This window comes from Apostichopus japonicus, chromosome 16 (assembly GCF_037975245.1).
Source record: "Apostichopus japonicus isolate 1M-3 chromosome 16, ASM3797524v1, whole genome shotgun sequence".
Taxonomy (NCBI): domain Eukaryota; kingdom Metazoa; phylum Echinodermata; class Holothuroidea; order Aspidochirotida; family Stichopodidae; genus Apostichopus; species Apostichopus japonicus.
In genome coordinates this window covers 28912826-28929868 of record NC_092576.1, presented here as the reverse complement: position 1 = coordinate 28929868, position 17043 = coordinate 28912826, and the positions used below count along the sequence as shown (strand labels likewise).

At 34.4% G+C, this 17043-nt stretch overlaps 2 protein-coding genes across 8 annotated transcripts in view; one reads left to right on the top strand and one right to left on the bottom strand.

Moving 5' to 3' along the window:
• Positions 1 to 4126, top strand: part of LOC139982903 (uncharacterized) — a 35644-nt gene extending 31518 nt beyond the window's left edge. For all 4 annotated transcript variants that reach the window (XM_071996070.1, XM_071996072.1, XM_071996069.1 and 1 more), the window contains 2 exons: positions 289 to 415; positions 945 to 4126. In XM_071996070.1, coding sequence (XP_071852171.1) covers positions 289 to 415; positions 945 to 1021 — 204 coding nt within the window. In that variant the 3' untranslated portion in view covers positions 1022 to 4126. The remainder of the gene's footprint in view (positions 1 to 288; positions 416 to 944) is intronic.
• LOC139982910 (ephrin type-A receptor 2-like) lies at positions 1792 to 15897 on the bottom strand. Of its 4 annotated transcripts, none has more exons than XM_071996104.1 (17): positions 14019 to 15895; positions 12511 to 12774; positions 12118 to 12222; positions 11793 to 11817; positions 11255 to 11325; positions 10413 to 10443; positions 10221 to 10252; positions 10037 to 10061; positions 9386 to 9432; positions 8999 to 9166; positions 8299 to 8406; positions 7709 to 7851; positions 6794 to 6913; positions 6257 to 6368; positions 5543 to 5639; positions 5104 to 5185; positions 1792 to 4500 (listed from the first exon to the last, which is right to left on the bottom strand). In XM_071996104.1, the coding sequence occupies exons 1-17, from the start codon at positions 14383 to 14385 to the stop codon at positions 4312 to 4314; spliced, it is 1986 nt and encodes a 661-aa protein (XP_071852205.1). In that variant the 5' UTR covers positions 14386 to 15895; the 3' UTR covers positions 1792 to 4311. The 4 variants fall into 4 exon arrangements, with proteins under 4 accessions (XP_071852205.1, XP_071852204.1, XP_071852207.1 ...); XM_071996103.1 differs by having other exon boundaries at positions 12511 to 12831; positions 14019 to 15894; XM_071996106.1 differs by having other exon boundaries at positions 12511 to 12831; positions 14096 to 14232.
• Positions 15898 to 17043: the final 1146 nt, after the last annotated feature.

The window sequence follows — 17043 nt, the reverse complement described above, 5'->3', positions numbered from 1 at the left end:
ATGTTAGTGATATAGTTAGTAATCGTAAAGTCTAATTTGGAAATACCCTCAGTTGTCCTCACATGACCACTTTTTAGTGGTCACGAGACCGCTTCTTCTGTAACGAGTTCAACCATTACTGATTTTCAGGCATTGCATGAGACTACAAAGTGTCAAGATCACGTAAAGTACTCTACTAGTTAAACGGCATCTTGCTTATCAAAGCAAATACATTGAATACAAACGATTGCAAGTGCGCACATATAAAGTCACTGATTTTCTTTATATCCACACATTTCCTCCTTTCAGCTCTTTTCCCTGGCTGTGATTTTTGTGAACGTTCTTTTCGCTGCTGTTCCTATCTCCAGTGACTACGGAAATTACATATCAATTGGTATCATAACTTTAGACGCAGCTATTGTAGTTATTGTTACAGGTACGACTTTTCTCAAAACAAATTGGAAATAATATTCTAGATCTCTGCCTAGAAAACAACATCAACATTGTTGGTGTAAATGGAAAATAGACAGCAAACTTTGAACGAATATCGATAATCATAAGTTCTAGACAACATTAAAACTTGTATCCTCCTCAAAAGTGTCAGATGGAGAAACTATTAGTGAAGTTAGACTACAAACTAACATTAATAATTCTTCGTTATCGAGTATACACTTTAGAAAACAGTAATTTTAGTTTTATTCTTGAAATATTTTATTAGAATTTTATTTGCATGAATATCATTAAGAATATCTGCGAGAAAATTTAAACTTTTTATTCAATATTTAAAACAAATGAAGAAAAACTCCGTGCTATTTAACAGATAACAGTAACATTGATGTTGAATAAACGATGCAGTAATGTAAATTGATAGCTTCGCGTGTTGCTTGAAGTTATGACTTTTCAAGTTTATTTGTATATTCTCTAACAAGCGGACTATAACGTTATTTCTCTCATTTGAATTACAGGTGAGGCAATACTTCCCGCATATCGTTACATCAAAAGACGGTGTCAAAGAAACTACATCGATTACCTTTCCATGTAATTATGAATTGGTGTCACATCTACACATCTATAGTGTCGACTTTAAAGCGATATGGATATTTCTTCATTTAAGGTCTCGGAATATTAACCTGACTAAGAAATACTATTTTGTTAATAGTTAAATGTGTTTATTTGTAAAGTCCCTTTCTCACAACCCAGATTCTATTATAGAATGATAATGTATATTATGTTAGCATTTTAAATATTTTTTCTAAGAACTTCATTGGCATGGGTGAAAAAATTGACTTGTCGCCCTTTTTATGAATTGACCATCAGCCAAACGAACATTGTAAATACACATCTTATTAGCTTAACATTTAAATAAATAAAAAATTTTCATGTTATCACAGAAATCCGAGAGACGTCATTTAGAGGACGAAGTATGTCAAAATTGTAATTCAAATAAATTGCCTGCGTAACTCGAAAGAACGCCTTACCTCCCAGAAGTCGGCAATCATTGCGCTCAACTAAGAAGCAGTCTAATGAATAACACATTCACTGTTGAATGGGTAAACCCCGCGGCGTCAAATATGAAACGTAGTCTACTAAAATAGTAAACGTTGCTCATCAACTTGTCCTGTTGTCTTGTTTGTTGTTGTTGAAGTCAGCTACATTAATCAGATAGCATTTTAACCGTAGTTACTACTTGTTTATATTGTCACTGAGGTTCTTTTGTCGTCACTTTGTTTTATCTGTTTTTAAACTTATTGTACTCATATTTGCTCCAAAAGTGCAAACGCAGAATGCTGAACATGAAATAGCTATTCAGTATATACACTCGCTTGATCTCGATAAATGACATAAGGAATACTACGCAAAATGCTCTCAGGATTGTGTATTCTGGAACAAAATTAAGGTATGCTGTCGGTTTATCATCTGAATAGCTTAGATGTAAAGACTGTTTAATGAACAACTAATGTAGGAGTTCCTCGATTATAAATTGATAATGATCAACGATCGCTATGGCATGGTATGTTACATTTGCATGTATTTCGTGGTCAGTCATTATATTGTACAAAGTAAGTATTACGTAATAATACGCTTCGAAATCACTTCTTATTCTAACGACGATAGACCTAGCTCTTATCTGTCTTTAACGTCTTTGTTGTAATGACATATTTTTCGTGACACGCTGTAATATATAGCAAACAGAAATGCAAAGAAACAGTTCAATTTTAAGAGCTGCATATGTAAAATTATATGGTGTGATTACACACTCTACTAAGCTAAAGGATTAACCAGAGTATTGAAGAACTACAAAAAAAAATACAGGCCTGCTCTGACTTGCAGTAGAGTATAACAAACATTAAACACATGACAATTGTCACTGTCATTATGTTTAACCTGTAATACCATTTAGTGATTTGTATATTTGTCTTATGTCTATAATCAAACAGTTAAGAGTTTGTTTTCCTCGTTCTAAAGAATAGTATAGTAGAGATATCATTGGGTGTTTTCGAAATACTTTGTAATAAACTATTGAATTCGTCACCACTATACGCAGTTTTCTATTCATTGATCTATCTTGTCTTATCGTACGGACTTACGGTGGCCGGTTTTCTTTAAATTAAGTTTTTATTAGGTCGATTACCGACATCCTCTCAAATCGAATTCATGGGTATGCTCATTTCCTTGCTGGTTTTGCTTCTTTTGTCTGTTAGCTGTTTTCTCTTCCTCATCATTTGCTATGTTTTTTTGATACCGCACTTTACAACTAATCGTTAATTTCTACTTCCATCCCTTTGGGGACACATTCGGTTGCCTTTAATAGAAACGGAAATTTCTACAAAATAACTCGGATCAAATAGAGTCTTGTTAATTGTAATATTATAATTGTAATGAAATTTATGGCATGCACTCATTCATCGACTATAACGAAACTAAATATTCACTGCAATGCTTGAGAAATAACATACAATGAAAATTCAATACACTCTATAAATGTATTCATATGGTCGTTTACTAACGAAATCCTGTTGCTTGTTTGATTAGAACGTCAAACCCTGCACCCCTATGTGCTGAAACATTAGCTTCAATTACTTTCTGTTTCAACCACAATAAGAAGATGTTTCGATATGCACCTTTAGTTTATTGACAAAGCTGGGGTATCTGTTTTCTCAATTAAAGCACAAGAAAATAATAGGAGTTAAATATAAAAAATGTAAATAGTTGTAATTTTGTTATGTGCAACAAACGTGACCGCGTTTTGAATGATTTTCCTTTCAATCTGTATTTCAAAACTGAACAGCTATTGCCTTAACTGAAATCACTTACGGAAGGACCATGGACACCAATGACAACACAGTCCCAAACATAAACCCTTGACCAACCTAATAATATGATATGTGTATGTGCTTCATGATAACGAACATCGGTACAACAAGTAATGTACTATGTGATATGCAAAGTGGATGAACTAACAGCATGCAAATTAAAGGACTACTCTTAAATACAGGGGCATCCAATGATTTCTCAATAACTTGATCCATCAAGCACATTCGTCGAAATGACTGATCACACCTGATAACTTTCAACTTATTTGGATTCTCTAGTTGTTTCTACGTACATGTCACACCTAGAAACACAAGCGTGAAAATTTGATCAGTTGTATTATGCCACATCAACGGAATAATCCGCTGTACCTAATTATATATACAAGTAGTCTCACCGGTTTATACAGAAGAGACACTTAAGATGTAGTGTCTTGCCCAAAGATACAAGTTAATGAATTTGCTAGGACTCGAACCTGCAACAAATAGATCTTCAAAGTTGCCCTTTTTGTAGAAGTTAACCTTTAGGGTGGAGGATAACGTAAAAAACACTGTTAGATCGCAAATCAATTGCCTTAACTACTCTACCATTACGCTCTTCCACTGAAGAACATCATTTATTTCTTAATTCATATACGGAAATCGAAAATGAAAGCTCATACAGAAGTATTGTACTACTTAGCAGACAGATATTCAGACCTACATTGGCTGAAGTTCCTGTTTAGTTGATGGATTAACATTCAGAAACTTTCAAACATCTATGCAGGAAGATCAATCCCATAATCATACAATACTTATTGAATTATGGCGTGTCACGCTTACTTTATCTCAATGTAAAATTAAGAGAGCATCGTCATTTAACTATATTGATAATATTCTGCGTAGTTCTTCATTAAACATCATTATTCACAAGCACGTACCGTACTTAACTGAACGATAAGAAATAATTAGTATGTACATCTAGTAAAATCCGTCTAGAACTCTCGAATAAGATCAATCAGCATTACGAGGCACATACAATTCAACAATCATACAAGTAGCTACAGTCATACAAGTTTTCTTGGGAGATGTTTATTTCCGTGGACGCTCGTCTTTTCTTAACATCCATTGGTGATACTGAGCTGGTCATAGTAATGTAGGTATCAGAAGACCCTGCGTTGCTCTTATCATCAATGGAATGAGAAGGTTTTGTTTTGATGCTCATTTGTACCTGTAATGGAGGAGGTGTAAAAATAAGGAAATTATTAATAAAAGATTTAGTGTATGATTATTAATAACACCGAAATAATATTCAATGTTTTATATATCGCTTTATACCAGCAATAGGTCTCAAATCGGAGACAATCCCTCCGTTCGGCCTCAGTTATGTTCTGCGCATAATGACAAGTTAACTCACAGGTTCCCATGTAACCCCTTGGTGGAGAGAGCAATTGAGATAAAGCATATTGCCTAAGGTCAAAACGCAATAAGCTAGGCTAGAATCAAACCAGCAACCATTGGATCACGAGTCCGATGCCTTAACCAATTGTCCACCACACTCTCTGTATAAGTATATGACTTAAGACTAGTAATAACACCGAATGGCTAGCGATTGTTAGATAAAAGAATCTAAAATTACAAAAGTATCGTATATGTATGTGATTGTCAATAAACAACAGGTTCACAATTTCATTGTTCTATAAAAGTGCAAATCAAAAAATCAAATGTTCTTACCAAGCTGAAAGGTAATGTTAACTAAACCTTCAGGGTATTTTTACGAATACAATAAGTTTAACTTAAACAAAGAGATGACATAAATTAATCATACTGGAACCTTTTGAAATATTTCTGCTAGTTCTTCGGGGAATGGTCGCTTGCAAAGTTCATCGGACCAGCAATCGAACAGAATGCTTCCTCTTAGATCGTAATATACAAACAAGAAGAGAGAAACTTTTGCACTTATTAACTTACAACGGTTACATGCTGACATGTACATCAGTCATCAGTTCAATTGAATGGAATGTGAATGGTTATTATCGATAAGTTAAAAATGATCGATGTAACTTTGAAGGCTAGAAAATATTAATGTAACCAAATGATCTACAAGAAAACATTAACTAACCATTTTAACAACTTTCTATATTAGTAGGCTATATATTAGTAGTATATTAGTAGGCTTATCATACAGGAATAGAAATATGATACGACAATACATGACAAAGATGGAAAGTAAACATTATCAATTTAAAAAATGAAACGGAGAAAGCCAGTACCTGACATCCTGAAAAGTATCCAGCAGCTCACTGTTCTCTTTCGATTTAATACTGGATTCACCATATGTTGTGTCCTCTGGCTGAAATGGACTGGAACCTTATGAGATAGAAAATGAAGGAATCAATTGAGATTTGTCATAAGAATCATCATCAGTTATCAGTAACAATGAGTAAAAATTTGTTTATAATAGTCTCGAAATACGACTCTCTGTAAACGATAGATATAGATTACTTTCGAGGTTTATTTGTATGTGTTAGCCGTGATGGAAAACAACGTGTCCAACTCTCATAGACACAAATGTTATCTTCTAATAATATACTTCAAAATGATAGAAACACAGAAAATTCCATGTGATCGTGTTAATATGTACAATACTTTGTAATAACATCACTGATTACAATCGGTTGTGTTATCTACAAGACAACTGGCATATAAAAAAAGCTTTGGTAACGGTACCATCTAATAGCCCCCAAATATCATACATTGGATGTTTCCTTACGTCATTAATGAGAATAATGAGCTCGTAAATGTCTTAAACTAGTTCAAGGCAATCCATAGTGATTAACAACCATTCAATATTGTCTGGCTTGCCTACCGAGCATACTCCATGATATTGTTGTTTGCCTACAAACCTCAATCATCAATTTATACAAGGGCATCTTGATTTTACATCTACATGCAAGCAATTGGCCCTACGTGTCATTTTCTTTTACCTTTAGTTAACACTGTCCAGATAACAACTGCAGTCGACCACATATCACTGGCTCGGACGTATTCGTTTCTGTTTAAAGATTCTGGAGCAAAGTCATTTAGTGATACCAATCTCTGTAAAACCAAATGCAAGGAATAGCTGAAATAAGAGCTAATTGTGGTCAATCGAGCAGTTCATTACAATCGAGTAAAATGCTGATATACTTAAGCACGCAAATGAGACATTTATTGGGTTTTACAATCCCTTCTTAGTTCCTTCTTGTTTGAAGTTCTACAATAAGGTTTCAACTTTTCAATCATTTAAGAGCCTTGGTGTAGGACGACATTACTCGCACACATCAAATTAGGTTCATGGGGTGAACATCGGAGGCAGAAATGACAGATATAAATGAACAAACTCCATCTACTTTAAAGCATCACGATCATCAGCTCCTCTCAATTCTCAGATTGATTGATAAATGAATACTCACATCTGAAACGTTGAAATAATATTTATATTTATTTTCTTTGCGAGAGATATTACGTCGCTTTCCTCTAACCTTTGATTTTATATAGGCAACCTTCTTGGATGCATAGTCAGCTAGTGCAAAGTCGTACAATTTGCAACAATCTTGTCCAGTGATTAAAATTTTACTTGCAGATAAACCTGGATGAAGTAGCTGTGAAAAGGAAGCAATTTATGAAAGTTTGCATGAAGAAGGTATTTTCTCTTTTATTCAAAGACAAGTCTCCCAGATTGTCCGCTTACATCGATTAAAACGATGTCACGTCAAGTGAGCATCACGACTCCCTTGGAAATGTAATATATACTACACATGATCCGGTTAAGGTTGGTGACCGATCCACGGTGTACTGTTAACGACCGAGTATCGATGTTGAACAAGGTTATAACGAACCGTCTAACGGAATGCCGCTGAGTTCACTTGCGTTGATGGTCACTTGTACTAATGTCAAATTACTCTTTGCCTTAAGGAACCTGAGGTTATGTGCTGTAACATCACGTGATGCGTTTAGAGCCCCAATGTCAGGGGCAACTGTTTTCGGGTCCAGTCTAGGTCTTGTGTGACTTGTCTTAAATGCATCTACGTTAATTAACACCTCACCTCGTAATACGGCCGGTTGAATGGACCATGATCAAGTGCATCAGAAAAGTACGGTAGATAATTGGGACATTATTAATAAGAATAAATAACTAAACCGATGATAGTTCTGTTTGACGTCTTTACAGAATTTATGAAAGCAGTTAGGGTAATTTACGTACGTAGTCGTCCTAACTTACTAAGTTGCTATAGAGTTGGGGTGTAGTGCATGAGTAGAATGATTGTATCCATCATTGAATCTTCCCAGTGCTAAGTTGTGTTAATTTCCATGTTTGTTTAATATAAGCACATTATATGAATAGGCTTGTTTACACCTTGTATGTAGATACACGCGTTAGATTTATTGGTGCTTACCCCATACGCATGAATTATCTGCATCCCATTAAGTATATCTTGTATGAATTTCAAACTGGAGAAGGCGGGAAGTGAAGAAGAACTCTCCAGATATTCCGCCAATGTAACACAGATAAGGTGCTCCTGTATTAGCAGGATATCAGCTGTTTTGAACAAGAACAGTTATAACAAGTATTTCAAAATGATGCACTTGCACACCGTCATGAAACGTTTGAAAGTATTTCCACTTCCCCCCTTTTTTCTTTTTGGCTAGGAAATAAAAGAGAACCGAATCATGACATATTTCATGATCTATTTGGAAGTTACTTTGCATTTATTTAGTTTTGTTTGCTTCCAAAATACATCTTAATCGTACTTGTTTCTTCTCTTCTCTAAGCTTAACAAGGCAAGTTAATCCTTCCTCGATCTATAAGGCTTTACAACAACTAAAACCCATTTCTATAATATAAACGAAGAAAGTGAATTAACATGATATTCTAGTACATTTATTATTTTTTAACAATGTGGCAGTAAATAAGACTGTATTGACACGTTATGTGAATGGCATACTTGAAAAAAAAAGTATTTAGTTAAAGGAAATATGACCTTACCTTTGTCAATGCAAACAACTTCCGAACGAACCAAATTCTTGCAACTTGGCAATTCCAACACCCGTTTAACATATTCACTCCAATTTAAGTCATCGTACTCTGATTTACCTACATAGAAACGTTAACGAATACTCTTAGCAGTTTCTGGAGACTGTAAGATGTACTACATAAACAGTTTGCAAATTGGGTATGATCTTTGATCAATGAAAAGAAAAACATACAGTGAGAACATTCTTTTCTTGTAGTTAGAGTAAAGATACACTGTGAAGATACAGATACAGAGTGAAGGAACACTGGAAAGCAATTATTATTCCGACTTCTGAATGAAATAGTAGGTTTTATGATTTTTAGGAAATCAATACCCCCGTGAACATTGTAACGTGGAATCTATGAGTACAAATCACTGTCATATGAAGGAAGGAAAAAGTGCAATTGCTCGTTTGAAATTCTTCCAAAAACGGCATATAGGTGGCTTGGTATTATATTAGAAGAGTTGTCAATTTCTTGTCTATGGTACAAGATTTCAATTTATAAGACTGACATGAAACAAAATTACAAGAGGAGGGGTCTCTTTTTGTTTTACTTAGTGGGTTCATGATCGTGATTATTTCAAGAACTCGACAAGCTGGAAATCAAGCTTACCATAGTCTTTTACAATACTATACTAAATGTGCATCAAATGTTTTACTTTGATAGTTACCTGAGACATTGGTTACAAAGACACATTTTGTGCCCATACTTGGAACATGTATTGTTCCCATCCATCTTCGGTAAACTGTTCCGACTTTGATTTCAACAACGAGACTCACATGTTGACGTTGGATAACATTGCCTGCAGTGCTGTTTTGTTCCATAGATGAGTAATAACCTGTGCATAAAATAAATGGATAATGTACACGTCCGTGGACTTAGAACGGAAAGTTCTTAGAAACAAGGGACAAACCCCTTGGAAATGTTTGGGATTGCAACGTTAAAATCAATGTCGACAGATATGTAGCCCCATCATTTGTTAGATGAAACTCTAATTATTGTAATTAACTAAGTATTTACAAATGCTGGTCTAACTATTATTAACGGCCAACCTCACCTTTATCACAGGTGGGAGTTGGCTTAGTTGTGAACCGCAATTGTTGCCTAAAATAAAGAAAAATTGAAAAATTATGTTTAGCCACGAATGTAGCAATCTAAGTTTGGTCAACAATTTGAATACATACTTTATGCCTTAAAATAAGATTGTAACTCATCTAATTAAGACATCTTGCTTACTTTTACAATTAATAAAGGAACTTTTGATTTCATTTGCAACATTTTTTTCTTCAAATTCACAAATTACCTACTTTTTAGCTTCAAAGTTAAACAAAGAAATTTGACCATCCCAGGTTAAGAAAATAAAGCACTCAATTTGAATAAATTTGACAACGCTGATCTGCTATATCATATCATACAGTCGTCTGATATTGTCTCTGAAACGTGTAAACTATTTCTAAAACACAAAGTGTCGATGTTATTACACCCTATTTACATCTTATATTATATAATTTCTTCATAAAATGTCATTAGGCTGAACACCATTACATATCATCTCACAATGTATTTTTAGCTAAAATATCATGCATACATTTTGGTAGGAACATTGGCAACTGTTTCCAATGGACTTTAAATTAAGTTTATTCTACATTGGAAGCGCTAGATGCAATAGGTAGTATCATTTTAAACCGATCGTAAGGCAGGGTCCTACCTTGGCGGCTTTGGACATTTTTTGTCTGTTGAAAGACGAAACGAAAATAATGAGGAGATAACATTTAATCATTAGCCATACTCTGTTAATGAAATTTTGACACTAACATTTGCTATTAATAAGGTATGACATTGGAAAAAAATTAACCACAACATTTATATTTATCTCTCGATACGAGATTTACCTTTTGAACTTCTTCTCATTGCCTTCTTCTCCCTGTTTAAATACAACGTGAAAACAATGCTGTTACTACTTCTCTTGGGAGAGAGATCCTAGATTTTATTACTTACAGTCTTATTAGTCTTTCCTCAATATTGTTAATATATCGACATATATCGATTGAGCGAATCATCAAAATGAAGTCGTAGTTACTTACATGTTCGTCTTTTGTGTCGATGCCTTTTTCCCTGTTCCAAAATAAGAAATAAATTACTTTTCTTTACATAGTTTTATCGACAAAGCAATAAGTTGCCCCAAAAGTTAAGGTATCGAATCATATTTAGGTTTTATATTTGTACAATGTTTTTGGTTTTTATATTTCTACAATGTACTCGTATTTTTATTTCACTTTTGAAGAGAGAACACTTTTGATGTATTGTGTTCCTGTTGAATCTAGCCAGTACCTTCAGTGAACTAACAATTTTACGACACAGTTATATCATTCCTTTACAAAGTACCTTATCAGGCATGACACAACTGGTAGGTATCAATAAATAGTACTTTTAACAAGTTTTAAGTAAATCAAGCATATACTTTTATTTAAAACAACCCCCACCCCTTACAAACAGTTATAGCTAAAGAAATGCAATATTTGCCAACCTGGCATCTTTATGTGAATACCGGTTCAGTGTAGCCTTGTGCAAGCGTTGTTAGTATAAATGTTATATATTTCCACTTTGGTGAAATAAAATGTCACCTAAATTGATAGTGTGAAATGTGTTGTTTACAAAGTGATGAGATGTAAACCCGATACCAACCCCGCCCCCTGAAAAATTTTGAAGGAAGAACAATATAACGGTTTCAAGTGGTGAGGTGCAAACTGGATACAGACACCCCCCCCCCCCGAAGACAAATTAGAAAGAAGGACGGTATTACAGTTTGTTTTGTTAATAAAGCAAATCTCGATTCATCCGCAGCTTGCTGAAATGTGTATATGAGGAAGTTTTTTTTTTATGTAATGCGTAGTTCATCTGAGACTTTGTTCAAAGCTTGACTTGCCTGTATGTATTCTTTTCATCTGTCTCACAACAGTCAAATTCGCTGATCCGTCTGCCGATGTCTCAATATTGCTGAAAATGAATATTGGTCATCAAGCAATAACAATATTTGTTTACGTCAACTGCACACCGAAACCGATATGTCACGTAGAAAAAGGACAATGAAGTTAGAAAAGATCGCCAATGTAACTAAAACTACGTCCGCTATGCCAAACAATTTCGCGTTTCAGTCAAGAAAGTTACCAAACGTACAGAGGTTTGGATATACGACAATAACTCTTGTTAGTCTGAACCAAAACGTAATTTGAAATCCGCCAAGAATGCGGAACTCAGTCTCAAAAGCAGATCTGGCATGGATTAAACTAATTATCTTCCGTGTGTTTTATTTGCTTTGCACTACAAGGAAATGTTCTACAGGGAAGTATTTTTCGCGAAACATTTCATATGCAGTTGTTTAAAAAAAAAAAAAAACTAACATGTAAAAGAAAAGATATTTTTAAAACGTGTTAATGTGTGTAACAAAATCAAGTAGAATTTACCTTGTGGCATAGGAACCGGTGACTCCTGTGCATCGGTCAAAGAAAACATTTATAAATCAATTCAATCAAAAATGAAAACAAGCTTCAGTAATTAATCGAAACTAATTAAGTGAACACCCGAGAGGGACAAAAATGATAGCGTTATTCAAAAGTTCTCTAAACATAAATCAACAACGGAAGTTATCAAAGTTAACATAACATAACTCGGCACTTTACTTATGCTTATGAAGCTGGCTACATCATTAACTAAAGCTACAGTTGTGCAAAAAAGCTGTTTTAAACAGTTTGAGTAAGTCACATGTCTTAACAAGTACTAATCACTTACCCTTTCTCAGGAAGTAAACAGCCAATATTGACATTAAAAGTAATACCCCAGCAATAACTGCAGTCAAGCCTTTCAAGAGTTTGTTACTGCTCTCCACATTAAACTCTGGGGAAAAGTTCGATATATATATATAATGAATTTAAGTATCCTTGTTACGATCAAAGTTAAGGATCTTATAAAAACCTACCAGCAAAAGTGAAAATGAAAATACAAAGAAAGTATTGGCAGATTAAGTTACATAAATTACCCATGGACGTTACGATGGAGAGTTGTGACATACATCATCTATTATATTGTGCTCTACCAGACACCCTGTTTTTGTTTCTTACTGCAGTGACTGAAGACCTCATTCAATATAATATCTTAAGTGCATAGTGACTGACTTAGGCTAACCATGTGAGAAGTACTTCAATTCGGCTTGTCCTTCAGTCGATGAACCATGCACCCTTCTAACACAAACAACGGAACCAGCATCGCTGTCGACTGTTATGTTCAACAACGTCACGGAGGCAAACGATGCAGTAGAACCCAACGTGTAGTTGAACAGATTACCACAAGTTTCCATCGGGACACTTATCCTTTCGTCATTAAGTAACCACCACATCTCCACTATGGGGGCGTCTGATTGTGTTTGACATCGTAAGGCTAACTGGGTACCTTTCGTAACAATTAAATCAGCCGATGGTACTTCACCAATAACAGATATATTTATGTCTGAAATAGTTCGAAAATATTACAAAGAAGACATTTGACATCAATCTTCCTTCCTAACGGTTGCTGGAAAATGCATAAAGTAATGTCCGTTTGGGCGAGTGCTTTAGTCACTCTGCTGCATTAAATGTTACCGAATAACGAGTATGTTAACGGAAGTCATTATGCTTGCTGCAGTATAGACTGTCGCATTATGAGTAAAATTTACGTAAGTCCTTGTTTGACTATAACATTGCCGCATAATTATTTTTTTTCTTGGTCATTATGTGACTGTAAATATTGCGCGTATAATAACTACAAATTCATGATGACGAAAAGTCATTTTGCGGCAGTATAAACTGCATAATAAAGACAATATGATTTTGGTCCTAAATGGCGAACTTTCTGTGACAGCTGACAGACTGCCCAATAAAAATTCAAGTATTGATCATTATGCTGCATAAAAAGTTATTGAATAATGTCCGTTTTGGCGTTCCACACAATACTATATCACGGGGGCAAAAGGTCATCAAAATTGCCAAAGAGAATGTACAGAAAGAAGAGAATATCATGGATACTTGCGTCAGAATAGATGTAAGCATAAATGCATAATGTTAGAAGTGGGCATCATAGTTTGTGGTTTTAATAGCAACCTTAACTTTACCATTCAGTTAGCAATGGGTTGTATATTATACAAGGCATTTATTGGTTAACATTCTGTTAAAGTACTTTAATATCACTAGCATGGCCAACGCATGGTCTACTAATTCCCTTAACACAGATATAAATTCAGCCAGCAAAGTAAAGACCACGAATTAATGAACAACGAAACCGAAAACTAATGAGGAAGCCGGTGTTAGGATAAATGAATTTCCCTTAATGAAAGCCTTGAGTCATCTTTCAGCACCGCACATTTTTTCCCTCCTATAGGGTCCTTGATAGGGACTTGAGTGTCCTGACTAAACTAAACTATTCCGTTAACCAATAAAGACAAACTAAACTAAAAGAAATCAAATCACAGTGGTATCATCAACTGTCTTACTTTTACGATCAGAGTCAGGTCGTTGTGACTAGCCAGATCAGATTGTGAAGTACGCATGTTGGTAAGCTATATTTGAACTGATAATTTGAACTGTCGAACAACATATTACCCTTGGTGCCATATGAATAGGTCAAAGCATTACACACAATAGTGATAGTAAGGTACTCACCGTTTTCACCTACAACCGATGTGGAACGATCCCAACAATCACCTTCTATCTGTAGGTAATAATCAACAATAACTGACCTTGTATGGTCTAAGCATTCGTAAATTCCTTGGTGGATGTAGTCGACATTTTTTATTTCCAGAGAGTTGTTTCTCAAAAGTTTGTAGCTCTTCGTAGGAATTATCGCAGCGTTGTTGTAAATCCAGTTGTTGCCTATATTGTCTCCAAGGTAACAATTTAAAGTAACCGAGTCCCCGTGGTTGACTAGCTTGAGGATTAAACTACTGTTTAGTGAACTCACCAATCCAACATCAAGCGCAATTGTTGAAAAACATGTAAGAACAAACAAATACATTTTGCTACCAATCATAATTGAAATCGATTGAGGAGAAGTAAGAAGAAATAAAACAAAGACTAAGCAGTCGTGCGCTAACTGCTACTGCTTCTTGAAATACATAAAGCAATGTGATGTGCATTTACTTTTATTTTCTGTTCCTGAAAAGTTTAACAGATTTAAACTTAAGTAGCATGAACTACTGATAGATTTAATGATCTATGGCAAACCATGTAACACTTTTATTACCAATGATGATGTTAGAAAGAAATGTTTTAAATATCACCACGTTTTTGCATAAAAAACAATGGAATGTTCGTACACGTTTACGACACGATACAGAAAACAATCGTTAATATTTCATAGAAAGTCACAAAGGAGGTTAAGATTCTGAGACAGAACATAAAACACTGAAAACCAGATATATAAAACTAGTATTATGTTATCATTTAAACCCTACTAGAGGCAATAAGGAAGTAATCTAAGTTGAAAAGAAAACAGATGGAAAATCATTAACTATAGCACCGATACTTATTTACTAGTTGATCGTTAATGTTTCAGCTAGCACAAGAAATGATTGAATACATGATCCCTGCCTCCTGTGTCTTTAGTAAGCAGTATTGCCATACATCAGAATTTGATTTCACAGGGAACGACGGAGTCTGATCAGGAAAATCTTCAACAAAGTTTCTCAGAGATTCGACGAAGTAAGATTCTGCTTAGTATATAAACACAATGGCAATTTGCATGTATAAAAAGTCAAAATTGTAATTGTAGCCGCATAAAACTCTTGTACAGATTTCTTTTCTTATTATATTTATTATCTCCTAGATCTTACGAAACGCTTGGCTCATTTTAAAACATTGTTACAGAAACTAAAACATCAAGTGTAAAGAGTACGGGGTCACTGTGATAAAACATAAATCATCTCTTAATATTCAACGTAAGGAATTTTGGCTTACTTAAAATTCCATTGCGTCATAAATGCATAAAAAAATAACTGTAGCAAGTGATTGATAGAAAAAACAACGGATGTATTGTTATAGCTTAAGCTACATTTTGAGAGTAGAAAATGATATCATGGTCACGACGCTATGTCTGTTAATGTTATTTATCAGTGTAAACAGTCCGTAAGCAACAAGATCTTTGGAAGCAATACAAGTATACAGGTACCCAACGCATCGGTTTTAGAGATAGAGTTATTGAAATTCCCTTCATGTAAAAATAGTTCTACTTGAGACATCTACTTGTATTATTTGATTTAATTGTCTAATTGCCTTTCTGAAAGGAAACTTGGCTTTAATTCAAAGCGGTTTTCTAAGGTTTTTCGAAATAAAGTCTAAGCAAGCAAGTAATGGATAGTTAAGAAAATAAATTGAAATCCGTCAAAAAATGTTTACATTTGGTTTCTTATAATGTCTGAAGGCACTCACAATGAAAATAATCCTGTTGTTATTTATAATACTTTCAATGCAATTATAAGCATGCTATTTGATACATAGTGTTATGTGTTAATAATTAACAGTTACGGATTGACACCCACCTTATAGCAATTTTATTGACAGCAACACACTATTTTTTATTGTCTGCAAAGATTAGTGTATCCTGTTTACATAATTCTTATGTTCCCCCTTTCTTCTTCTCAGACTTCAGGGGTCGGAATTTCTTAGTGGGTGAGTCGGACGTACGGAAGGATTATTTGACATGCTGCACTTGCTGCACAATGCTGAACTTCACAAAGTAAGAATTCAGTTTCATTTATTCCATTTTCTCTGCCTTTATTTGGCTTCCAACTGCAAGCATCCGCGTTAGTGCAAAATGCTCTTTAGCACATTTGAAAAACAAGTGCAGCAAGACATTGACGAAGGCCATCTTGCAATGGACTTTTTCTTAACGATAAAATTACAAGCTTATAAAGGAATGTATCGTTATGAATAATCGATCTGTTTAATTTTTTACTGAATATTTGTAATTCACAGTACATTGTGATGCCAAATATCGAGGTATCACTGAACTAATATGTGAGAGTTGAATTTATACGAATTAGGTGTGAAGTTCTACTGAATAGGTTGCCAATTATCATTGTTCAAATTTGACTTTTTTAAGTAACCAAGAAGCATTCATCACCACCAAGTCTCATTTTGTTTAAATTGTTGAAGATTTCTGGCATTTCCTGTATTATTGGAGGTGCTCTTTAGTTATGATGTTGAAAGAACATGGAATTAAGTCTCAATGGGTGTGTCGAAAATGTTTATTGTTCAGTGATATCATAGATATTATTTAACGATAACTAAATTCTGTCCTTAAAAAACTTATGTAAAAGTAATGAAAGAAAATCACAAAGATGACAAGTAAAAAAGATATGTTCACTGTCTGAGACAAACGTTTTTATTGACTTAGTTAATAGAAACATTATATTGTACGACGAGTCTCCTTTATGCAGCTTGATAATGCTAGAGACTTTTTATTCATTTTGTTGATTAGTAGGATAAGTTAATCGCCAATCAATATAAACTTCGCCCACATATAACCTAGTACTTTAAAAACGTAAAGTAACTTATATTATTACCTAAAAGTTAGAACTTCTTAACCGGATGGGTTTTAACTCAAGTACATCTAGACGATAGTACCAAGACAAGGCAAGGAAAATTATGGCAAATTTGAACCTGCAGCCTAACCCTCACATCAGCGCAG